This window comes from Pygocentrus nattereri, chromosome 3, assembly GCF_015220715.1.
Source record: "Pygocentrus nattereri isolate fPygNat1 chromosome 3, fPygNat1.pri, whole genome shotgun sequence".
In the NCBI taxonomy this organism is placed as follows: Eukaryota; Metazoa; Chordata; class Actinopteri; order Characiformes; family Serrasalmidae; genus Pygocentrus; species Pygocentrus nattereri.
This window is the reverse complement of record NC_051213.1, coordinates 12,974,421-13,001,301: the sequence shown is the minus strand read 5'-3', so window position 1 is coordinate 13,001,301 and position 26,881 is coordinate 12,974,421. Positions and strand designations below refer to the sequence as shown.

At 40.0% G+C, this 26,881-nt stretch overlaps 1 protein-coding gene across 3 annotated transcripts in view; it reads right to left on the bottom strand.

The window, feature by feature from the left end:
• The window catches only part of pard3aa (par-3 family cell polarity regulator alpha, a), a 521,056-nt gene that overhangs the window by 260,405 nt on the left and 233,770 nt on the right, over positions 1 to 26,881 (bottom strand). For 2 of the 3 annotated variants that reach the window (XM_017704401.2, XM_017704387.2), the window contains exons 6-9: positions 21,295 to 21,392; positions 20,462 to 20,545; positions 13,177 to 13,302; positions 6,160 to 6,644 (exon numbers count right to left, since the gene is read on the bottom strand). In XM_017704401.2, the coding sequence (XP_017559890.1) occupies positions 6,160 to 6,644; positions 13,177 to 13,302; positions 20,462 to 20,545; positions 21,295 to 21,392 (793 nt within the window). The remainder of the gene's footprint in view (positions 1 to 6,159; positions 6,645 to 13,176; positions 13,303 to 20,461; positions 20,546 to 21,294; positions 21,393 to 26,881) is intronic. The other variant, XM_037537061.1, reaches the window with a different exon arrangement.

Genomic DNA, 26,881 nt, shown 5'->3' with positions numbered 1-26,881 from the left:
AGTAAGCTGCATAACATCAGGAATGAAAGTATAGTAAAATTGATATCTAGTATGATTTTGTTTAAATAAGGCAGATAACTCCTTATTGCTTCCAAAATTCAGTTGTGTATTTTGGTGTCTTTATGCATGTAGTTTATAAAAATCGGATACCATCATGGTCAATATACTGCTTCTCTAAAGCACTCTTATAGGGCTGTGACTTTCTTTCTAAATCCAACACTGTCAAAGGAATTATTTATTGGCCACAGTAGAATTACAGCCCATTCAAAAGCAGAAAAACTACTATATCTAATAACCAATCTCAGGCCATTAGAAAGGCTATTTTCAAATCCTTCATTCAGGGTCAAGAAAAAACAAGTGCATATACTCCAGTAGGGCGTGACTACCCATATGTGCATTTACAAATCAAAACATACATCATTCTAAACATACGACTAAACTGCAAACCCTAATTAAATGCTTGAGGCCCGTTTCTGGGCAGGGTAGTGCCAAATTTAGCTCAATCTACGACTGTGGAAGAGGCCTTATAAATGTAGCGGGACGGTTACAGTATATATTTAAATCTCTATGCCAAGTCAGAAATGCCTAGCACAGGCAGTGTTAGCCACTCATTATGAGGGCAAGGTAATGCGACCTCTTTTGCATCTTTCCCCTCAAACTCAGCCTTTGATGGGGCTTTATGCACTGATGTATCAGGCAAATTGAGCTTTACGGCTTGCCACAGACGCTACTAAATCCCAGGGAAATGTTGTTAAGGGTTCAGGCATAGGGTCTCTAAAGCAATTTGCTCGATGTCCACAAAACGACCTTTTTGGGAGCAGCAAATGAATATAAATGGGCTGACAGTGAAGCTGGAGAGAGAAGAGAGCTCTGGTCAGAGAAGCGAGTGGACGGCAGCACTGACCTTATCATCACAGAAGCCTTGCATTACTCAGAGCGAAGACAAGGAAGTGGGACGATGCAAGGAGCGATAGGTGGGCCACAAAACGTGCATCTTCATTTCAAGTCACATTTATTGCCATCAGTCTTGTTGGCTAGTTTGGCAACTCTAAACAATGCTCTTAGACTTCTCAGCCCAGGGGGAGAGTAAATGTTTGCCAATAAAACAGAGTGAGCTGCTTCTGATGCATTTTTTTCTGTTTTCTTAATTTTCATTGAATTCACCTGTGAATCAGTGTTATTTTATTCAACTGTAAGTTGTGTATATCAAAATATTCTAAACTGAAGTTTATTTATTTATTTCTTTTGGATTGGAGCAACAAGCAGCTGAATGATAAATAATATAATTTCTGTAAATAATGCAGTGCTATTTGTGTTGTTCATATTTTTATTTTCTGTGGTGGCAGTAATGGCACAGTGTGCAGTAAGCTAGCCAAATTGTAAACAGGTTAGCTTAGTGACGATCTGTCTTTTATGTATTCTGCTAAGCTACTAGGCCAACAGGCTAAGCTATAATCTAACTGTAAACTGCAACAGGAGTCGCTACCTTAAGCTAAGTGAGCCATACAACAAGCAATGCTGATTTCTAGTGATTTCTTATCAACTATACTACCTTGACATTTGATCATTATTTTTCAAATACACAAGATATTACTTTTGCTAAAACGACACATTACTGTGCACTTTTTTTCTTTCATTTTTCAGCATCAGGAAAAAAGCAGAATGTATTTATTTAACAGAAAACTACACAGAAGTACTTTTTTAGTACTTAGTGTTCTCCACCCGTTATCCAAAGTTTATGGTCCAAGTAATCCCAAATGTAGTCAATGATGCTGAAGTCTGGACTCTGGGGTGGTGAGTCCATTGTTTTGAGAACACTAGCAGTTTCTTTGCTTGATCTAATTTTCTTCTTCTTTTTGTCCATTTTCTTTTCTTCGTAGTGGCACATCCTTCATACTGAACTACATAGAAACACCTTTTTTATAAGATTTGGAAAAAGAATGTTTTGGTGGTCAACCAAAGTTGCATAGCTGTTCGGAGTCCTATTTTCTATTAATGGAAAAGTCCAAGTCTGGAAAGTCCTGGTTTTTCCCCCTCACATTGCCCATTGACTTCCCCTTTCCTTATGCAAGTGGATTATTTTATGTCTAATCTCCCCAAAAATGTCTTCTGTAAAACTGTTAACTTTGCTGTTTGTATTAGAATCAAATAAATTAAGTGTGGTCTCTGACTTTTGTACATATTGTGGACATATCTAAAAATGTATATTACTTTGTTGTTTTTTTAACTATAAATTACTTAAAAAATGAAGCTGCATAGAATAGCAAATGTTATAGAATCATTTTATACATGTATCTGTATTAGAAAACATTTTTTCTCTAACAGTAACTCCACATTTTTGAACAGTGTATTTCTAGACTTCCAGCTGCAGCAGGGAAAAGCTCTCCTTTAATAATGACCTGAGAGGTTATTACACATAATCTGATGTCCTTTCTCCAACTCTTAGGATATTAGGAGAGTCCCCCACTAATGCTGTTCAATCAGGTAATTAGAGAACTGCATCCGTAACAGCCAGCCGCTAATTAATCACTGATGTCTACTGTTCCTTTTTTCTCCTTTTTCTTCTTGGTAATGTGAATGGAAAATAATGAAAAAAAATGTTTCCCCTTTTTGAATTAGGCAAAAAGTCCCAGTTCCAAAAAGCTAATTAACTAGAGCCATAAGGCAGCATGGCCTCTTAAAACCGAGGTGAAAATGGAAATAATGTTTTGGATAGTCCATTATTTGATTAGGCCACTTGGACTAATAGAGACAGAAGAGGGGGAAGAAGAAGAGAGTGAGCGAGCGATTGAGAGAAAGAGCAAGAGATTGGGCTCTGGCCATTAGAAATCCTATTTTAAGATGAAAAAATAATTAAAGATAAATCATTCAAGTGAGCAAGGCCTCAGCCAAGAGTGGAAGAGGCCCAAACTGGCCCCAAACATTGCTGTCCAGCAGCCAGCCAGGGGAAAAAAAAAGATACAAAACAAATCTGAGGGATCTGTATAAGCCAAGCATCTTAGTCCATAAAACTGGAATTCAAAACAAACTTTGAAACCAAGCTCTGACACATGGGAAAAAATATATATATCTATGTTAATTCGCCCAGAATCCTGAAAGCTGTGTAGCCAGTACTGCTGTAAATAAAGACCCGGGCTGGCAGGGAAATCTGCTGGAGCTGAACCAGGTCAGGCCTGGTAGGTCGTGTGGTTTATCCTGTACATGCAGGGTCAATCTCACCAACACCGCAGTAAACGAAAGCTTTGTATAAATGCAGCTGTTGGTCATGGCGCTTGTTTATAGAGTGCCAGAGTGTGATGGTTCCTTCAGAGGCTGCTCACATTAGCCTGTAACATGTACTGGAGCTGCCTCAATCAACTCATGCCAGCCCTTATTATTGTGTGCCAGCTCCCTTATATGTTTAACACTGAGTATTCTACTGTACTGTCTTTAATTGGGGTTTGCTCTGGATCTGTACTAGAGCTATACATTAAAGTTTGTTAATCATAATCATACTAGTGGACTTTGCTATAGTGACATTGCAGATGGCTACAATATAAAAATGAGCCTCCAGTAATAATGGAATTTTTCCCTCCTGTGTGCTTACAGTCACAGTTTCATATGAGTTTGTGTGGGTGTTTTGATCCAAGTGTTCATGTATTCCAAATGTACATGATTTCAGTCAAAAACAGGCCCAATCAATCTTTAACCATGTCACACTATCAATTTCAAATGCATTTCTAATACACATAGCAAATCACAATATGTAGGTGTATTTGCAATACCATGCAATACATGTCTTTTACTTCAGGTTTTCTTAATCACTTTTTAATGTGCTGCACAAGGCTTTTGGTCAACATTTGTTGTTTCTGAATGCACTTTATAAATAAATTTGACTTGACTTGATGAAGTCTCATGCCAGAGAACCAGCAGTTAGCATCTGCTGCATCAGGAATAGACAAGCCAGCAGGCACAGCGCCATACGCTCATATTCTGCCATCTCTCTGTCTCTGTCTGTCTGTCTTTGTGTGTCTCTCTTTCTCTCTGAATAACTGGAAGGAAAAGAGAAAGCAGTGAAGTTATGTATGCTTGAGTTCCAGACCAGTGCTAGCTGAAATCACACGAAAATGTGCCTACTTTCAAGTAGCAAGTTGAGCCTGCAAAATCAAGACTATAACAGAGTTCACACACAGAGAACAACTAAGAAACCTGATTTTGCCATTATCCATATTTTTAGAAGGCAGAAACAAAAAAAAAAAAAAAAAAAAACATTGGGTCACACTCGCTTTCTCTCTCATACGCTGTTTTTTCGGGACTAAAATTTTTTGTAAAAAATATTTGTTTTGTAAAAATATTGTTAATAAATGAGCATGTTTCACAATAACACATTATATGAAAGATGTTTATATCTTGCAATTGTTCTTTGCAAAAACTACAAAACTGAAGGAAAACTATCAAAAGTACTGCCTTCAGAATAATACCAAGCCAAGTACATGTATCGCACTGTTGGAATGCCAAACCCACTTTTTTTTCCAGAGCTCACACCAGGTGGGCTAAAGAAACACAAGAAATACACAATCACATTTTTAGTAACCTGGCTCACATTATTTACCTCATAAAATTGCAGCACAGATTTGCCACAAATGTTATGTGGTTATATGTGATGGGCTCAGAGTGGGCCTCAGAGACACACTGGACCCCATTCACACCTGTGCTAAGCACTCACCACTGATGGTTGGATCACCCAATGCGACCACAGACACACTAACACATACACACACACTCCCACCCCAGCACAAGAGAAAGTGTCTTTCCAATTGATCCTACAGTCCAGTGCATTTTAAACAGGCATGGTGCATTCATAACTAAATCTAATAGCTCTTTCCCACCTGCAGCTGCTTTTTCGATTACAACAGCCCACATTTGCACCTTCTGAACATTTCACTAACCCACTGTTTAATTGTTTCTCTGCTTCCCTCTCTCTTAATGTACAAACGTACAAGGAGCAGTATATCCTGCTGGTTGACAAAGAACACATTTGTCTCTCATCTAAAAAAAAACTGGAAGCAGTGATTACAGCATAAGACGGAAGAGGAGAGAAAGAGAGACATTGGTGTGAGTCGTAAACTATTTTAGACATTTTTGGTTGAAATGTGTTTAGACGTTGTCTGTTTGGCATAAATGAAGGTCAGGGACATCTCTGGTTGAGCAGCAACAGATAAGTGTATGTGTATGTGTGTGTGTGTGTGTGTGTGTGTGTGTGTGTGTGTGTGTGTGTGTTTGTGAAAGAGTAGAAAGTTGTACTCTCTTGCTAATGCTGACTCTCTTGTAGACACTTGCAGTTCTCAGGTAGTGTGAAATGCCCAGATAGAGCTGCCATGCAGAACCAACAGGATTTGAAGCAGCAGGTAAGGCTGGCAGGAAGTGCTAAAGTCCACACTTGCTCACAATGGCAGCTATAGGGCTTTGAAGTGCTAACTGTATTAGTTACACAGAGCCAGTCACAGCACTGACACAGATACCATCAGCCATTAAAAACAGCTGAAATCGGAGAAGATTTCAGAGGAACTGCTTCTATGAGGAGGTGGGGGATGAAAACCTATTACAGTTCAAAAGCTTGAAATCAACCATTGGTTATTACCCATTTTCATTATTTTATATATAAAAGCAATTTTTACAGGGCTAACTCATTAAAATAAGGCATTTTCTGTTATTTTTAATTATTTTCAATATCTCAGAAATATTGGGAATGAAGTTATTTAATAATAAACAATATAATCTACATAAAGGTCATTTTTTCAAGTAATCTGCCTCAAGATTTGGTCTCTGCTTGTGATGCATGAGGCACTGTGGATATTCATTTTAGCTATACAGTTATAAAACTTTCACAGTCATTTCAATATTTCAATATTCTGGACACATGAAGTGTGTCATTTCTATTTACTCTATTTTATTTATTTACTATTTATTCTAACTCCCTGACTACTACTAATGATTTAAAACCTATAAAGTTAAAGTTACACAGGGAAGGCATATTATACTAATTCAATACATTTATTTTGAGTCATTTGGTTATATATCACTGAAAATATTGATTGCAACATTTTTGAATAGTCTAATACAGTAAAACCATCATATCATTATTTCTGGTTTACTCTCCCAAGCACTTTCTCAGCTTACCTTTTCTCAGCTGCACATTGAACTTGCGGCCAATCTTTTTAGAGAAGCCAGTGGAAGTGGTGGGTGTAGCTGTCTTAAGGGGTTGCGCTGGCCCCTCAAGTGGGGATTTGGCTGGAGGGGTGATGCCAACTGCTGGTAAGGTGGAATGAGCCTTATTCTGCTCTGGGTGGACAGGAAGTGGCTGATGATTGAGGTTAGGGTGTGGTCCAGTCTTAGACATTCTCTGAGGGCTGTAGTTGATGCTTCCCACTACCAAACTCCCCCGGTCCCCAGGTTTGTGGTCAGGCGTGAGACGGCTGGGTGCAGGCCCAGGTTTGGGATCAGGGGTGAAGCCACTGGGCCCAGGACCTGGTTCAGGACTTGGGCCAGACTGTAAGCCAAACTCACACTGAGAGAGTTGCTCATACAGGGGTTTCTTCACCGCTGGCACCACATGAAATAGAATGAGTGGCGAACGCATGGCCTGCCTGAACAAGTTCTGTGCTCTGGAGGAGAGAAAACAAACACACATTTTAAATATTTCATTTGGTAGAAAAAAAATGCAATTTAATCTATGGGATCTATGGGAGAGTCACAGTTACTGAATTAAACTACATAACTCAAAAAGTCATTGATTAAAAGTGACCACAAGGGGGTGCTTTCAGCACTAAAGTGGCTTTTGTGTGCATCAATGGAAGGGAGGAAAACCACAGCGGTAATTTTTTGTGGGTACAAAACATAAGCAGTCACAAGTATTCAATGAAGGAAACGCTGTGAAACTGTGAAAATGCACCATTCAATGTAAATTATATGTTGTTTGAACTTTCAAATATTCATGTTTAAACAAGAACATTTAGAAGTATTATAGAACCAAGAGTGGGGAAGTGAATGTCCACTACCACTAACTTTTAAGTGACCCTTATTATTCCCACAATGGGAGAATTTCACCTCTGTATTTTGCCCCATCCATGCAGTGAGACACCACATAGGCAATAGGGTATACACACACTAGGGGGCAGTGAGCACACTTGCCCGGAAGAGTGGGCAGCCCTATCCACTGTGTCAAAGGGAGCAATTGGGGGTTAGGTGTCTTGCTCAAATACTGTTGGATCAGGGGATCAAATCGGCGACCTTCCGGTCACAAGGCTGGTTCCCTAACCTCCAGCCCATGACTGCCCCCTTGTTGCCAACATGACACTGACAACCCCACACAAGCACTAGTGGAAATCAGTATTGTCATGGTGGTGTAACTAAAACAAGAAAAAAAAAACAGCAGATAAATAAAAAATGTATAAAATGTAATAAAGATTTTTGCTTTAAACACTGCTATATAATAATACAGATGTCATCATATTATATACATTATATAATATTATAAGGCATCTTATTGGAATCCTTAAAGGGTCTGTGTAGGTTTCAATCAAATTTTCATTATTTGGCCATTTCAGTAATGATGGCCCCAGATCCAAATATAAACAGAACATGTAACAGAGCATTCATAGAGTTCATTAATACATAACTGCTGTGCTGTTTTATGGGTAAAAGAAGCATTATCCACAGTGCTCCCTATAAAAGCTGAAATGAAGTAGCACTTTTATAAGTTGTTTTGGTCTTTGCCCTTACTAAGACCTAAAAGATACAGAATATTTAGTGATCTAGTAAAGATAAAGTGAAGGAAAAATAGTCATGTGAGTAATGGCATGCACACATACAGAGAGAGAGAAATACCTATGCGAACACATGCGTGCACGCGTGCACACATACGCACATGCACACACAAGACAGAGAAAAGGTAATTGAATTATTTGATGGACATTTATGACATGCTATATTCTTTTCGTAGTGGAGACGCTTGTATTTCTCAATAGTAGGACAGTTAAGAGGCAGACACACATAAAGGTCAGAAGATCAGCATGGCTAATCGTTGGCTAATTGCACTTCTGCAGCTGGAAACAGGGCTAATTCACAGATTACATTATCTACCATTAACATAATCGCAAAGCCTTGGGGAGGAAGCAGGGATATGCATTAGAGCCCAGGACCAGGATGTGTGTCCACATACACAGTGTGCAAAGTTCAGGAACCTGCCACTGGGGCCAACAGAACTAATCAAATGAAATATACCTACTGAAGTGGAGGGGGGGAAAATATTCTTTTAGTTGAATGAAAATAAAATAGAAATGTAGTAAATAAATAAGCAAATAAATACATTTTATCCTAAAAGTGATAAAATGTGACATGAGTTACCACAGGAGGATCTGCTCTACTGTCGTCAAAGAAGTCTCAATCACTGGCAGCAATAATAAAAGCATGGGTTCATATTTATTACTTTCCACTGTAAGCTCATTAAACTATGTGGAGAAACTCAGTCAAAAACACAGATTCTAACTTTTCAATCCATACCACATTCATCTTGGTAAGTAAAAGTTATTTTTAATGATCTGAGTTTGATAAGAAGTTATTGTGCACATAGTCTTATTTTGTGAAAAACAACCATCCTTCAGATCTTTGACATGTTGTCATTTTTTGACACTGAATTAAATAGAAAAAAACTCAGATGCACATACCAGTGAATACAGAATATAGTTTATATGTAAATGCAATTCATTACATAACTAGCCAAACAATGAATCATATCTAAATAGTATTGCAAAACGACTGAAATTACACCATTAAGGGTTAATAGGAGAGGAGGGAGTGTTTGCATTTGTAATTTGAAGCCTTCTCCATGGAAAAAGAACACAAAGGCATTTGAGAAAGAAAGCCATTGTAAAAATCCCTTCACATGTTTGTGTGTTTGTGGCAGGCACTAAACAGCTTTTGCTGCTGTAATAAACTCTTCATTTAAATCACTCTCTGCATCTAGAGAGTCAGCCAGCCTCATTGAAGGACCCCTCTTCATTCTTATGCTAATTCACCCCTCCAAAATCAAGCAAACAACAGTGTGTGTGCATCTGCGCGCACGCGTGTGTGTGTCTGTTAACGAGCAGAGCGGTGGCACGCAGCTAATCACGCAGCTCCCCGCCTCTGATTGAATAATAAACGACTCCATCAATGCATCATTACATTGAGTTAGATTAAGCAGCACTAAATATTTATCCATGCAAAACAATCCAATAAGATTAGAATATCTCTTTGAATTATAACTCCACATGCTACCCAGTTGGGAGGAGAGATGGGGAGAGGGAAAGCGAGAGAGACAAAAAGACAGAGAGAGAAAGCCAGAGAGATAAAATTAGATTATTTTTCTCATCTGCCGTATATCAGCATCTCTCTTTACATGTGCTGTGGGTTGCTTTTGTCTCTGAGAGGAGAATAAAGGGTACGCTGAGGCCACAGCATCAGTATTGTGTGGACTAAGCTGGCAATGACTACTTCACGAAGACGATAAGTCACAGATGACGTTCATTAAGGGGGAAAAAAAAAGTTGAAATACTGATGTGTTTTTATTTAAAGGAATACTTCACTTGTCAACCTGCTGCATGTGTCAATCTGAAAGTATACTAACAGGAAGGTGTAGGAGTATGCCTCGTACAACATAAAACCTCTAAAATGGCTAGAAACAATGGGAATCTTCAATAATAGTGACACTGTGACAGGTTAAAGCAACCCAAAGAAGGCAAAAGGCACAATTACTTAATTGAATAATAATCGCCAAATTAACTGATTGGGCCTATTTTAAAAATAAAAAGGTCTCAGTCTTTTAGTAGTAGTCATAGTCTACAAACTATGAACCCTTCAGCTTGGACTAAAATGTGGAAAGTAATCTAGCTATTTGTAAACCTCTGTTTAAGAAAAACTGAAATAAAAATGTCGCATATCGCTGCTGTCAGAACAAAACCTCGTGTCTTCATTTTTTCCATTTTTGACATAATTTGGAAGTGCCTATTGCTCTTTACATTGTTTGCAAATTTCATGATGAACTGAGCAAAAGAAATGGTCCATAATTACTTGGGGGGGGGCTGGTTCTATTGACTTAGCAAAGTATGTTTTTTCCTTCTCATGTAAAGTTATTGAATACAAGGTTTTGTTCCAACAACAGTGATATTGTAGATCACACATAAAACATAATTACCACATGAAACTTCAAGCCTTCTAACAATATTCAATAATCTATTTCCTCCACTTCATGGATGTGTATCTCTTCGTCCATTTTGGAGGAAAACAAACACAAAAAACTGGCCATCTGTCGAAAAAGGCTTCTCTGATGATCATGACTGGTGTAGACAAGTGCCATGATAATCCCTGATTATAATGAAGAGTTCTGTTTTTTTTTTTGTTGCTGCTCATTCACTGCACTCTAACGGTGTTATAACAAGGTGCTGGGCTACTACTGCCCTTCCATCACTGTCTCATTCAGTTCTGTGAACAGACAGAGTAAAAGATAAAAAGGATGAAGGATTATAGAATGACCATCCTTAAAACAGAATCTTCTAAATGACCAGACTGGAAATGGAATATTGCCAGAATTAAACAGTAAGTTCTTGATTAGATCTTCAGTGGGAAAAAAAAAATCTGACCCATTTAAAGTTACAATCAACTCTTGAGACACCAAGAAAATTAACTTGTAGGGTTGGATTTGTGTTAGTGTCTCTCATGCTGAATGTAAATTAGGATTACACTGCATTAGAGCCCAGATCACCAGATCACTTTCAGTGCTTCATGATACATCTGCTCAGTTGCTTGCTCTCAGGTCTTTGCTTTATCCTTACTTTAATGCCAATTATGTGTGTGTGTGTGTGTGTGTGTGTGTGTGTGTGTGTGTGTGTGTGCGTGTGCGTGTTTATGATTCACTTGTCCAATCTGTTGAGATTACTGAGAGTTAACATGGCAGAATGAGTTATACACAGACCAGACATATCACCATCTCACACTTCAATTAAAGGGGAATAGATTTTTCAAAAATGTTTGCATAATTCAATTACTTCATTCCGTATAGCATCTTTTTACCTGGATACACACCTGGGAGTGTTGTGATGCAGAAAATATACCAAAGCCATGTTACAATACAAGAAAACAATTCATATTCACACAGTTCTTATGAAGAGACATTATAATGCATTATAAAACCTCATATTGTAAATTTGTTGATTCTTATCTTAGTGTTATGCACGCAAGTACAGCTACCTATATATGAAATTACACAAGCTTATGCCAGGCATTTATGCATATCATACACTGCTCAAAAAAATAAAGGGAACACTCAAATAACTCATCCTAGATCTGAATGAATGAAATATTCTCATTGAATACTTTGTTCTGTACAAAGTTGAATGTGCTGACAACAAAATCACACAAAAATCATCAATGGAAATCAAATTTATTAACCAATGGAGGCCTGGATTTGGAGTCACACGCAAAATTAAAGTGGAAAAACACACGACAGGCTGATCCAACTTTGATGTAATGTCCTTAAAACAAGTCAAAATGAGGCTCAGTATTGTGTGTGGCCTCCACGTGCCTGTATGACCTCCCTACAACGCCTGGGCATGCTCCTGATGAGGTGGCGGATGGTCTCCTGAGGGATCACCTCCCAGACCTGGACTAAAGCATCCGCCAACACCTGGACAGTCTGTGGTGCACCATGGTGTCTGTGCATGGAGCGAGACATGATGTCCCAGATGTGCTCAATCGGATTCAGGTATGGGGAACGGGCGGGCCAGTCCATAGCTTCAATGCCTTCATCTTGCAGGAACTGCTGACACACTCCAGCCACATGAGGTCTAACATTGTCCTGCATTAGGAGGAACCCAGGGCCAACCACACCAGCATATGGTCTCACAAGGGGTCTGAGGATCTCATCTCGGTACCTAATGGCAGTGAGGCTACCTCTGGCGAGCACATGGAGGGCTGTGCGGCCCTCCAAAGAAATGCCACCCGACACCATTACTGACACACTGCCAAACCGGTCATGCTGAAGGATGTTGCAGGCAGCAGATCGCTATCCACGGCGTCTCCAGACTCCGTCACATGTGCTCATTGTGAACCTGCTTTCATCTGTGAAGAGCACAGGGCACCAGTGGTCAATTTGCCAATCCTGGTGTTCCCTGGCAAATGCCAAGCGTCCTGCACGGTGTTGGGCTGTGAGCACAACCCCCATCTGTGGACGTCGGCCCTCATACCATCCTCATGGAGTTGGTTTCTAACCATTTGCACATTTGTGGCCTGCTGGAGGTCATTTTGCAGGGCTCTGGCAGTGCTCCTCCTGTTCCTCCTTGCACAAAGGCAGAGGTAGCAGTCCTGTTGCTGGGTTGTTGCCCTCCTACGGCCTCCTCCATGTCTCCTTTTGTACTGGCCTGTCTCCTAGTAGCGCCTCCAGCCTCTGGACAGGACGCTGACAGACACAGCAAACCTTCTTGCCACAGCTCGCATTGATGTGCCATCCTGGATGAGCTGCACTACCTGAGCCACTTGTGTGGGTTGTAGAGTCCGTCTCATGCTACCACGAGTGTGAAAGCACCACCAACATTCAAAAGTGACCAAAACATCAGCCAGAAAGCAAAAAGGTACTGAGAAGTGGTCTGGAGCCCCCACCTGCAGAACCACTCCTTTATTGAGTGTGTCTTGCTAATTGCCAATGATTTCCACCTGTTGTCTATTCCATTTGCACAACAGCTGTGAAATTGTCAATCAGTGTTGCTTCCTAAGTGGACAGTTTGATTTCACAGAAGTTTGATTTACTTGGAGTTATATTGTGCTGTTTAAGTGTTCCCTTTATTTTTTTGAGCAGTGTATAATGCTTTATAAATGCATCATGAATACAAGATTCATATGATGTGAAGTGACCAAAACAAAAACATTCAGAAATATAGAAAGTAAGAGAAAAAGAAGAACAGAGAGAGTTCAGCCAAAGACCTAAGACAAAACAACCCTGAGACTGAGAGCTGGATTGAAGAGATGTGAGGCCCTGAAAGAAAATGCTGGATGGGGTTAGACAGAACAGCCAGAGAGACTAAAAAAAGATGAGGGGGTTAAAGGGAACAGCTGTAGGAGAGTAGATGGAGAGCTGTCCTGGATCTCTCTGAATTGAAGGCTTACTGTTCAAATCGGATGTTGCGCAGGTCGTGGTTATTAATGCGGACGATGCAGTCATTTTCCTGGAAGAGCGCTTCCCGCTCCGCCTTTCCGCCCTTCTCCAGCCGCTTCACCAGCAGACCCAGCGTCCTGCACAGGGATGGGCAGAGTTAGGATTTTAACCACGCTATAACTCTTATCCAAACACCAGAGTGGGGATTACACAAAAAATACAGCAAGATATTCAGTGGGGGCAGCTTGTCCCCTGTGGTGATTGTACAGGATTATAAGCTAAATTCATATAAATATGGCACATATTTATTCTATTTCGGGGTTTCTGACATTAATTAGAGGTTCTACACTCTTGCACTTTTTATGTTTTACTACACTATGGTTGAGGAAGCTAGCCAGCAAGCAACTTGTAAGCTAGCCTAACAGCAGGATAATTTCGTTAGCTAACGTTAGTGAATAGTCTCATATTCAAGCATTAAAATGGTTTACTAGAAGCAATTTATAAGAAGCACCACAAACCTTTTGCTTTACCTTCTTTAAATGGGTTATAGTCTCAATTAAGGGGGTCAGACCCTTTAACCCTTCTGTGGTGTTGGGGTTGGTGGGACCCATGTTTAGCAAAAGAAAAGATGATTTATTATTAAATATCATTATATTTATTATTATTTGTAGTATGCTCCCGCCCCCGGGCCCCACCGATGATGGCCATGAGAGCCAGCAGAAGACAAGGCCCGAAAACCCAGCGGCGATGAGACTCGCAAGTGTGGAGGGGGAGGAGCGCAAAGCCCGAGCTCTCCTGATGGACGAGAGTGATGCGAGTCACAGGAGCGACGGCAGGAGGAGGAGGACGACGCTGGTTAAATTAATATGGCTGTATTGATAAAAAAAAAAAATGCAGAGGGTCCACCAGGCCGCTAACAAAAACATTTACACCAGACCTTCAATACACACTGATATGACACATTCCAGGGCTCAGAGATGCTTAGATCTTATTACAAGACAGCTCTACAGAGAGAAAACATTTTGTATTTTATCTTTTCACAAAAAGGTCAGAAACAGAAAAAAGTAATATGAGGCTCACGCTTCACTATGAAAACTGAAAATCAAAAGTGTAGCAACGTCTTCTTTTTTCCAATTAAGGTTTGATTTTCACTGCTAAGTGAGAAAAAAAATGTAGCGTGTTTGGTATATTTTCAACACTCAGCTAGTGTTGATCAGACTGCCTTCCTTAATATGAGGTATACAGCCATTCCCAAAATAATGATTTGCCAGTGTTCTTTTCCAAATCATTGTTAAAAGCATATATTGTCACAATCTTCTGGGCCAAAGGTGATTGAAAAACTTTAAAGGTTTGGGTGCTGATAAGTGCTGAGATCACAATAAGGGGACAAAATATGTGGGCTTTGCCATTGTTCCCATAGTAGCTGTTTTGTCAGCTTTTAGCTGGTTTAGCAGTTTTTTGCAAAGAACGAGAGGATCTAAACAGCAAATATAGCACATTTAATATGTCAAGTGATTAACTCAGTGATAGCTGAATCTGTGGCCATATGCAATCTAAACTACAATAACAGTCCAGAGTTTGGAAACACCTAGCGTTTCGCGTGCGTGCGTGCGTGTATGTGTATAAATTTATATATATATTATATATATACACACACACACACATACACATACACACACGAAACGCTAGGTGTTTCCAAACTCTGGACTGTCATTGTAGTTTAGATTGCATATGGCCACAGATTCAGCTATCACTGAGCTACTGGCAGCTCAGCCTTGAGCCTCCACACATCAAAAATGACTTTGGAAAGTTGAGCTGAGGTTTGACATATAGAATTTTTTTTTTTTTTTTGCTGCTCTCAGAAGTGCTGTGGTGTCAGACTGGCAGCTATGTGCTGCGTGCTGTGAAGGGCACCGGCGGGCGTAATCCACAAACCCTGAGATGTAATCATCTCCAGCAGCTGAACTGTGCAGTTACATTTGACGGGCTTAAAGAGGGAGCGGCTAGTGCAGGTGGAAAAGAAGAGACGTAGGAAAAGTCTCTGTCACATCAGCATTCCCTCACCATGCTCAACCTTTGCCTTCAAACGCTGCAAATAAATAAACCAGACACTCCTCTGAGGGCTCGGGTGTGCTGCATGCATGCGTACGCGCCAAAAGGATGGGTGAAAGATCTGATGAGCCGACAGACAGCAAAATCAGCCTGAGTTTCAAAGCAACCAGCAAGAGAGAGATACTGACACTAGGCTTTTAATATTCTTATATTATGGAGAGAGAGAGAGAGAGATAGAGATAGAGATAGAGATAGAGATAGATAGATAGATAGATAGATAGAGGGAGAGATCGAGGGAGAGAGAGAGATCAAAGGACTTTATTTGATCACTGTCCTCTAACCTTTATACACTAAAGACAAACTGATAAACGGGCTAATTATGTGTTTTTTTTGTTTTTTTTAATGTTTAAAAGGTGCTTTATAATTAAGCCAATTTGCCAATGACCAACATGATACAACATTTATTAACATCTACTCTGAATCTCGGAGTACTTTGGAAGCATGATAGCCACTTTAATGCAAGTAGTGTGTTCACACTGGAAAAATGAAGTAGGGTGTTATGTACAGGTAATGTCCAGATGAAGAGCCACTAAAAAATAAACTATGCCACTTTGGACACTCTTTGCACTCCTTTTGTTGAGGCTGCTATATGTAGTGAATGAGAGGAGCCCGGAGAGTCTGCTGCTGTTCAAAATTTTAAGCAAGCGTTGGTGTCACTGTTGGTGTAACAGTGTTATCAGATATTAGAGGTGGAGGGGTAGGACACTCCTGATCTACGGTGTACAGAAAGAAAAAACAAACTGAAAAAAACTTTTTTTAACGATCCCTACACAATAAAAAAAGATGATTCTTTAATAAAATGGTTCTATTTAGAACAATGAGTCTTATATTTACATTTTATACATCATCCAAATGGGTTCTGCCATTGTTACAATGTCAAGTTTGTAACAAAAAAATTTTTTTTTTTTTGGATAAAACTTTTGTGAACATGGTTCTACACCAAACACCATCTAACACCAAAAAAGATACTGCTATTTTTATGAGTTTAAGTTAGCAACACAAGGACCTATTTGGTGCTGTACAGAAACATTTCCTTTTGTTTTTTCTAGTTGAAATTGAAAATTCTGAGAGCTTTAGTCAAACACAGCATTAATTCTTTACCAACTCTTAATGTAACACTGATTAGAGCTTCAGGAGAACCACCCGGAGATACTATAAAGCCAACAGTATATTTAAAAAAGCTTCACATCAGCTTGCTCAGTGGAAATTCAATTGTGTTTTGTTCTCTCATCATTTCAATCATACTGCTGGTATAAGAGTGAGTGAGTGAGTGAGTGAGTGAGTGAGTGAGTGAGTGAGTGAGTGAGTGAGTGAGTGAGTGAGTGAGTGAGTGAGTGAGTGAGTGAGTGAGTGAGTGAGAGAGAGAGAGAGAGAGAGAGAGAGAGAGAGAGAGAGAGAGAGAGAGAAACAAATGGCCTCAAATCATTGCATGGTACCAAGTTAGTTTTAGGAGAGTCACTTACTAGAGAGTAATGACACACAATGTGGAAGTGGAAGCAGTGCGTGCTTTATCTTCATAATGTACACACTAAGTGACCAGGCATATGAGACAAACATCCACAGGGTTGATCCAAAACCTGCAGTTCTTCACTATTTGCAGTCTTTTAATGGATAGACCATGACTGAAATGAACTGAGAATAAGTCTGACATGCTACTCCAGACTTCAGTCTCTTGTTTGGCCCAATTTAGTTCAGCACTGACAATTAAAGGGTCCATAGCCTACAGTTTTTACAGTTTCTCCCCTGAGGTCCACTTACAAGTTTTTGTTTGGTTTAGATAACAAAAACATGCTTCATAATTCATTTTTACATTACCTTCTTCCAGCATCTCTTTATCCCATTCAACTCAACAAGCTGTTTTTGTAACCAAGTCTGAAAGACTTGGTGCTGTGCCACAAACACCTTCTGCTCTGATTGGCTATCTTGTCTTGCACCTCACTCACAAAAGCAGTCCAATCTGAAACACTTCTTATAGCTTCCGTATAAATGTTGAGTTAATGAGCTATATGTAAATAAGTTGTGTCCTCTATTGTGACTCATTATATATGATATATGATATATAAGTTAATCACTTCTGATTGGCTGTCTTATAATTCATTCAAAAAGTAATGAGTTGAAGTACTCTTTATAACTTGCATGGATGGTTGGGGTAAAACTGCTATCACAGAAATAATACATTTAAAATGGGCTGTTTTTGCAACATAGTTTTCTCAGTTGGACCATATGGACTGGGTGTTGAACAACACACTTTGAAGCTTTAGCTTTTCATATGGGGCCTTTCATATGGAGTTTGCATATTCACAGCAATAAGTGTCTCTTAAAGTAGCTGAAATCACTAATTTATCGAGGAGTCTGGTTTTATCTGAACATATAGTATATATACCATACAGACTAGGTAGTGAACACCAGATTCTGAAACTTGACCAATGTTCACATAGTACTTTCTTAACTCAAAAATGCAAAAAATGCAAAAAATTAAATATAGGAGAGTTGTCGTGGAGGGGCTGCAGAATCACGTCTCAATCTGGAGTCATCCCAGCTGCGAGTTGGCGCTGCAGTCATTACGAGAGAGTCAGGCGTGACTGGTTGGAGCTGCAGCTACTTCATCATTATCTGAGTGGTGGCAGAGCCGCCTGTCGCTTGAGTGATGGTCCACAATGCTTAGCAAGAAGGAGACCACCTGTTCCCCTCCACTGCCTTTAATTGAATAATAATGCAATCAGGATCCATTTATGTGCCGCAATTACATTGCCGGCTTGTTTACAGTTCACACTGGTCATGGGATGAGATCCAATTATTGGACTAATGTATCCACAACTCTTTGAGAGTGGCGTGCACGTTTCTCTGTTTCAGCTGCAGATGTTTCGTTTCAGTTGTGGCACAAAGAAAGACAGCAGTTGTTGGCAGAGTTTTCTCGCTCTCTTTCTTTTGCCGCCCTTGAGCTGACCCCACTGCCCTCTATCAGAATGCTAATGAGAGACGGCACACTGCAGCCAATGTCAATCAGCCTGCCACAGGCACTGATGAAGCCATTAGGAGCATAATGCAGAGACAGTGTGTTTACTGACTGTTGGCTTTCAACGGTCATTATACAAAATCTCAGGAGCTGGAGAGGCATCTGGAGTAGGATCTAGAGCACTACAGTCAGAACAAATGACTTTTGTTCATTGTGTGAAGGACTCTGGAAAAGTCTGAATGGGCTGACTTGCATAGAATTAATGCAATTTAATAGTGATAAAATATACACTGCCTTACATGAAAATTACTGATACAACCTCTCTCACATCACAATCAAATCAAATTTCATCTCTATATCTTCATGAAGCATCTGGACCAGCATCTACAGCACTACAGCTAACAGCTACAGGAAGACAAGGACAAATCACTTTTCTTTAGTCCTTTAGTAAAAGTCAAAAGAGTCAACACTTAAGGGGTGACTCGCATGGAATTAATGCATTTTGACTGCAATAAAGTATGCATGATAAAACATCACATACGATAAAATGTACCAACATCTTACAATACAACTTAATCAAAACAGTGCACATTAAATACATAAACTTCTAATTTGCCCCACATCTACAGCACTAAATGAAAGGTTGAAGGTTAAAGTGTGTAGCTAAAGGAAAGGATGAAGGGCAACCATTTATCCACTTTGATTTCATTAAAATAAAATAAAATGACCACAGTTGTACAAACACTACATCTACTACACATTATAACTAAATAAGAATATTATGAAACATGTATTTTTTCATATATTTCACATCTATATCCTAAAGAAGCATGAACAAAAATGAAAAGACAAGGATGAGTCACTTTAGTATTTTTAGTAAAGGAGTGAACTGAAGTTTGAATGTTTAAGGGGATGACTTGGATGGAATCAATACAATTTGAGTGCATTGAATTCTGTATAATAAAAGACCAAACATGAATTGTACTGATATAGGGTACCATATACTAAAGTTTTAACATTTTAAAAGTTTAAATGGAGGCAATTTGCATAAAATACTGGCTTTTTTTCGCAGTGTGAAAGTACACATGGTAACATATGAAATATGATGGAATGCACCAACATGATCTAATATTATAATTAAATAAAAACATGATTCATGAAATGTATCAAGCTTTTCACCCTGTGTCTATTTTTGGCTGCCAGCATTAGTCTTCATAAGAGAAGGACAACAAATATTTACAGCTCCTGAAACACTCTGGGAAAAAAAAAACCTTTTATGACCTTTATCCAGTACATCTGATGATGAGGCAGATTTTGGTTTGTTCATTAGTGAATTTCCTGTGTTCGCCTGACCTTGGTGAAGGAGCCACTGTCAGTGCTTGAGACGAGCTTTTACCCTGATTGGGTGAGATGCTTTAGCTGAATTGGTTTGGCTAGTTCGAGGGCCCCCCAACGACTATAAAGCCATGTTTCATTCAGCCCTGTATCTCATGTGTCCTCTTTTCTACAGGGGGCAAAGTTTCAAAACCACTGCTGCCACCGCTGCCCTGAGTTAACTCTCCCAAGACCCAAGCTATTGAAGCCACAGTTTATTATTCAGCCAGAGCCCTGCAAAGAAGGCATAGAAAACGGCACACAGAGTCAAGGAGAAATCGCCCACATTTCAGTGGCATATTGTTGAGGAGTCCTTGAGGAGGAGGGAAAATATGCCTCTCTTTGTGGAAGCAAACCAGTTGTGTGATAAGATGTGCTATGGAGAGAGCAAGAAAAAATGCAGAACAAAGTCAATCACGGTCAGAACCTCAAGAGAAGAGCTGTGAGATGGAAGAGAGAGAGGAAGAGAGCAAACAGGGGGCGAGGATAAAATGTATCGGTGCAGCTAACGAGCTTAGCCCTCAAACAGCACCAAAGAAAAGGCATGAGAGAAGAGAGAATGAAAAATGGTAAAAGAGATGGAAGTAGAGACCACAGTGTGAGCGATGCCACAAAGGAATCCCTTTTGGCTCCATAAGGAACCTTTCAGTGGATGGTTCTCTGAAGAAGAATTTTGGTTAATGGAGAAAAACTGATGTTAAAGTTTAAAGAACTTCCACATAAGAAAAAGGTTCAAAACCAATCAAGGATTGTTTTTTCTCCCCCTTAAAACTACATCTAAAACAGGAATAATACTGGAACTTTTATTTTTTAAGGGTGTAGCAGGTTAGTGCCATGGCTGAATAAAGGTTTACCTTCTGTCTCTGGAGCTGAATGGAACTACATGGATACCCAATGGCCCACCGCCATTTGACACCTCGACTGGCTTCAGCATGTCTCTGGGGGTGAAAGAAGAAGAAGAAAAAAGTCAATTAAAAAAACTAGCCAAAAAGTTAAAAAAAAAAAAAAAAAAAAAATACAAAAACAACAAAAGAAAACACACAGACAACAGTGAAGAACAAGACAACCCAGCTGTTTGACTGGGTGAGAGCATGAAGGCCACAGTAAGGATTTTCAGCTCGCCTGGATCTCTTTCTACAGGGGCCCATCTATAATCCAGACAGCCATTAAGACACTGTGGGTCGATGAAGGACCCAAATAGACACTTCAATTAAGTGATTAGGATCAGACTGAGGCCTGCAGTAGGCTTGAGGGGGTTGGTTTGAACAGCAGAGAGTGAGCCAATTCTGCACGGGGAAAGCCCGAAAGTATGCAATGGAAACCCAGAGTGAGAAATAAAAAAACAATAAAAGGTCAGATTAATGAAGACAAATACATGCAATGAAAAGGTGCCGTTGGCTTTATTTTTTTTTCTGATTTTACTGTCTGTGAGGGGAACCGTGTGTTATGGTAATTTAAAGTCACTTTTATTAGCCCCAGTGCTGTACTTATTTGCACTGGATTTAAAATTATTCAAGGCGAACTGTCATAAATGCTTCCAGAGTCCAGCTAAATGGTATGGGGCACTGCAACAGATTTGAAAAGTTTTTGTAGAGTGTGATCAGTTGCAAGTATGAACACAGATGCATGCATACATACATATAGGAATCAATCAACAAATAAATAAATAAATCTCATTGGCCCTTACTCTAGACTGAGTGATTCAACACAGGAGTCAGCCCGGCCCACGGGTTCAATCCGTCCATTCCTGCCTTCGTCTCTCCTCCTTTCTTCGTCTTCGTCATCCTGTGGAGAATAATAACAACGAGAAAACAGTGAGAGAAGATTTTTAATGAAGGATGCTCTAATCCAATCTCTGTAAAGATGCGTAAAACATGTCTAACAAATAATGTTACTGAGCTGAATTCTCCACAGAAAATATGAGAGAAATCAGTAAATTTAGTTTGAGAAAATAAAAATCCCTATCAGGACATATATTTTTTATGAAAACCCCATGTCACAATTACTGGCACCCTTACATTTATTACTTTGTGCAACCTTTCTTTGCCAATATAACAGCAGTGGGCGTTTTCCTTTAATGGTTGATGAGAGCAAGGAATCCTAGAATGAAGATCCTATGGGATTCTCACTGCTGGGCTATTTGCTTAAGCTCACTCCTCAGGTTTTAAATGGGATTTAAGACAGGGGACTGGGACAGGTTTTCATTTAAAATTGCCTTCATGTAGTCCATGACATCATTCATCCAACGAGGTTGCCAGGGCATGTGGTGAAAAAACACAGCCCCAACACATTGCAAGTCGTCCACCATAGTTAACAGTTTAATCATATTTTTAAATAAACATAAAATTCCTTCTTTATACACTCATCGTCTGTGTTTGTTGACAGAAAGCGCTCTCTTATCAGAGACGCCAAACTCAGTTCCACTCAACCTTCCAGTATCATTTAGTGAACTCCAAGCACTTACATGTGTGACTACTATCTTCTTCTTCAAATCTCCAACCATGATAATCTTAATGATAAAACTGTACAAGAGGGCTAAATAAACTTGTGTCCTGTTCCAGGCACATTCACTACAGCTCTGGTTGTTGAAACTTCTTAAAGTATAGCCCCAAAAGTATTCCTAGGCCCCATTCACATCTAGCATTAACAGACATTTTGAGTAGTTTGATCATAAGTAGGCAGCACACTTCCTCTTCGGTTTGTTATAAGTTAGCAGTCCATTTATTCTAAACGTATGAAACTGTACGTGTACACAAATGAAGACACATGGGACGTTTCTATCTGACAGCAAAAGAGACTGACATAGAAAATGAGGGCCTCATCCTCCAGTCAAAATGTACAAAATTTAAACACATATAGTCACTTTAGACAATCCATGGAAATGCCAGGTGACCCTATGTCTCTCTGTCCACTTCAAGTGTTCAGATCACTCAAGATGGATGCCAAGCCAGATATTAACAGCGCAATCCAGCATAAGAGCCAATAGAAGAGCTAATTGAGTACTTTTGCAGTAAAGGAAAATGGCTGAACAACTGCTTTAACCAAGAGCTCTATTCTGCTCCTGTTCTCCACTGTGAGAGCCACCTTAGCTGTAAGCTCACAGCACTGAACCATGTGTGCGCTCTCTTTCCTTCTCCTTCCTTCTGTCTCTTTCTCTGTCCCTCTCTCTCCCACTCTCCCCCTCCCTCCCTTCTGGCCTCAATAATCTAATGCACTGCCTGTCTAATCACCAGCCTCGTAACCTGTGGCTTCCTGGCGCTGCAGGGCTGAGTGGCTCCTGGACTAAGCCCAAATCTGATACACTCACACACACGCACACTTTTTGCACACACATATACCATTGTGTGTGAGTAACTGTGCCCCACTGACACGCTAACAGTGAAGGACACAGCGACTGAAGCTGAAGTGAAGCTGTCCCCTTGGGGATCCTGGTGAAAATGACCTCTCCTCTCATAGTGTGGGGTCCAGCAGTGTCCAGTGGGGCTCTGGAGAGGATGATAAACGAGGCTTTCAGTGAAGCTAGCGTTCTTCCCTGGCTAAATGCCTCTGCTCTGGCAGGTGGACAAAGCTGGACAATAGCTGCCAGCCTACATCTCTCTCTCTCTCTCTCTCTCTCTCTCTCTCTCTCTCTCTCTATCTATCTCTCTCTCATGCCAGAGTGAAATACAGTTCTTTCTGTATGAGGGGCTCTGCTTTCTGTCCTCTGACTGGCAAGTCTAACCTTCAGAAGGTATGAATGGTTGCCTCTTCACAGTGGCTGTTTAGCCCGCTACAGGACTCACTTTCCACTGACCACTTTTTATTTGACTCTATTATTGCTGCATATTTTACAGCCAAATACAAACACACTAAGACTGCAATCACTTCATATAAACATTTCTCACCACAAACAATGAAACTGAAGATGCATCTCTCTCCAAATGTCTGTGTCTCTCTTTCCCTTCTGCTCTCCCCCACTTTCTCTCAGTCTTACTCTTTCACACTTTCTATCCAGCTATGCTCTTGAATTCTTGATATCTTGAGCAGTTTTCTGTTATTGGACGTAATGACTTGTCAGTGTCAGTTTTGATGAGTGGAAGGCTGCCTGGCTTTTCTGTGCCATCTTAGAGCTGTCAGAAACAACACGAAAGCATGTGCTGCAATCCGAGCCAATCACAGCATTCCGCAAGACTGGCCTTCTCTTGGCCTCATGCACACAGCATACCATCTCAGAGACCTTTGTTTCTATCTCTAGGTATATACTTACGCCCTTCTGTTTGTCTCCTTTCCACTGAGTACAGCAACTGTGTTTGTGTCAGAGCGCAGTATGGTCTGTAAATGCATATGCATGTAATTTAGGTCAATGTCTGACTTAAATTGAGTGATTTGTTTCTTCTTTGGAAAGAGGGTCTGTGTAGGAATCCTGAAACAGGTAACAGGTTCACATAAGAGATCATTGTCAGAACCCCCTCCCTCCACCCGACCCTCCCTTTTCACTCCCTGCTGTTTTTCATATAAATGAATGTTTGGGTGACATGTAATTAAGGCACCGACAGTAGGGGTGTGTTTGGAGACGGGAGGTGATTGACTCGTTTTCACAGGCAGCAGTTCTGGATGACTCACTGCTTTTTCTTCAGGTTTTTTTCTGATGAAATTTTCATGACCTCTTTCTTTAACCTCTTCAACAAAAGGAAGATAGAAGGGGAAGAGAGATGGAGAGATGGGAGGAGAGAGCGAGGGAGAGAAAGCCAGACAGCCTCTCCAGGCTGTAGGACGAGTTTGGTGGAGGGTGACTGTCTGAAAAGGCTGAATGCATTTCCATATAAAGACGGCGAAGCGCTTATTTAGCTGTGCTTGACATTTCGGCGAGAGGCGAAGGTTAAGGGTGAGACTGGCGGAATATTAATACTGGTGGCTAACAAACCGGTGCAGGCTTCACGCCTGCCGTCTAGACGTTCACTTGGCCTTGGAAATGATCCCTCTGTCAAGGGGCCTGAGTGAAATTAGAGAGGGGAATATTCACCTATCATTATGCAGATATTTCTCCCATTAAGCGCGGACGCACTTGATTGCGGATTGGCGTTCCCTCTCTTGTTCCCTTGAGAACAGGAGTGAAATGGGGAATGAAGGCACTAGCAAACACAAACCAGTGTCATTCACTTGACATGCCTTGATAGCAAACGTTAAGGTTTGTGCCTTGATTTCATGGAAATAAAAGCTCTGTCATGCTGAAGGCATGAAGTTGTGCATGACATGGACTTTGAGGTTGAGAGAATAAGAGAGGGAGAGAGAGAGAAAGGGAGGCAGCGAGGATATAATGGAAGAGAGTGGAAGAAACAAATGTGCCTTAGCGAGTCGCCCTTTCCGTGTCAAATTAGCTGCAGGCTGAAGTCCTGGTGACCCCTGGCTGATTGACTGAATTTGAGGAATCGATTGTGGTCATTTATTCTCTTACAGTGTTCCTGGCCAAAAAAAAAAAAAAAAAAAGAAAACACCCCATCCGAGTCATTTTGCTACTAAGTAGTTGTTGAATCAGACTCAGTTTGAAAAAAGTTCAATTTTACTTCTAAGATTTACATTTATTGTATTACCTTATGTTGTTTTCAATCAGCTACTTTCAAATTACTGTAACATTCACTAAGTGTGTCTGCTACTTTTCTTATCTTTCAATGTAGTGTTACTGCTGAGGGTATAATAAACACGTTAACATTTTACATGAGGTTAGTTTAACTCTTTTGATGAAAGGCTTTTGGCTTCCCTGTTGTGTAAACACTGGCATTGCAAGTATTATTAGTAGCTGTTTTGATGTTCCACTTTAAATTAGCTCCTCAGTGCAGGGATTTAAACTGCTTGTTAACTATTGAAAATGTGTTTGACTGCCACAGGTTGTGGATAATAATTGTTTATCAGCTTTACAACAGCTGTAAATAAATGCAAGTAGAGTGACCCTTATTCACTGTTAGAGACTGACTCATGACCATGTATTGAGGCTATAATCTTGGTAGAACTGGTGAAACAAAAGACTTGATTAAAAAGAAGCCTTTTTCTTTGGAAGTTATCCTGTCCATTACTTAAATTTCCAGTAACTAACTGCTGAATTCAATCAGAAGCAGGGACCAAATTGTCACCAGATCACCAAATTGTGCTGGAATCCAGCTTTTCGGGACTTTGCACTCCTGCTTTAGAAGGACCTTCACCCAGAGGATGCTGAAGGAGGCGTAGGGTGGCAAAAAAGTGGATTCCATGGCTGCTGTTTTTGCCAGCAGTGGACATGCCCTCAGGCTGTAGGTGGGGGTTGTATAGTGAGGGTCAAGAGGTCATGTTACACCCAGAATAAACCACATAGTAATTTAACAAAGGCATAATAGCTGCTCTTTATTTAAATGGATCTAATTGTAGACAGTGCTTACAGGCTATCTTAAAATTATTAACAAAACACATGAGCTCTCAAATCCACTTTCCGAAGTGGCCTCATAACCTGTTTTTACATCCAACATAAAGAGCTAGCAAATGGACCATACAATAACAGAAGGAAGACTGCAATCTTGCTGCAGACTTTTAAACAATGACTGTTGAAATATTTACAAAGAGCCCAGTCATGTTGCTAACTAAAAATATAAAAGGGTCATTACCAAGCAATGGCTCACACCCACAAAAGCAGCACAGACAAATCACCAGAAGATACAATTCAAAAATCACATCCTCATTTGAAGACATGCATGAAACAGGGAGGAAGGAAAGAAAAATATTTCAATTAGTCATGTGGTTGAAAGGTTAATTTATCTACATATGTATTCATTTATTTAAAGAATTTGTCAGTTATGGATTAACACTATATACACAACCTCAAATCAGACAAAAACTGGGACAGTATGTTAAATCAAAAATAGAAATTTGTAAATTATTTTGGACCCGTATTACCTTGAAAGCAATACAACACATAATTTGATGTTTCACCTCATGAACTGTATTTTTTTTCCAAAATGAACAAATTTCTTGCAGCATATTCCGAAAAAAAGTTGGGAAAGTAAAGCATTTACCACTTTGTAACATTGCCACTTAAAAGTAATTTTGTTCCATTCTTTTTTATTCATTCATTTTCTTTTACATGGTGTGCAACAATACAAAATCTTTGTTGTGGCATTTTGCATTTTAAAATGTGCTGCACATTCTGTACTGGCAACAGATGGGTCTACAGGATCACCTGTTGGCATCACGTGTTTCAAGTTGCATCATTATTAAATTTATTTACCTCATTATTGCCCCTAAAAATTGCCCCCGTCCCAGTTGTTTTG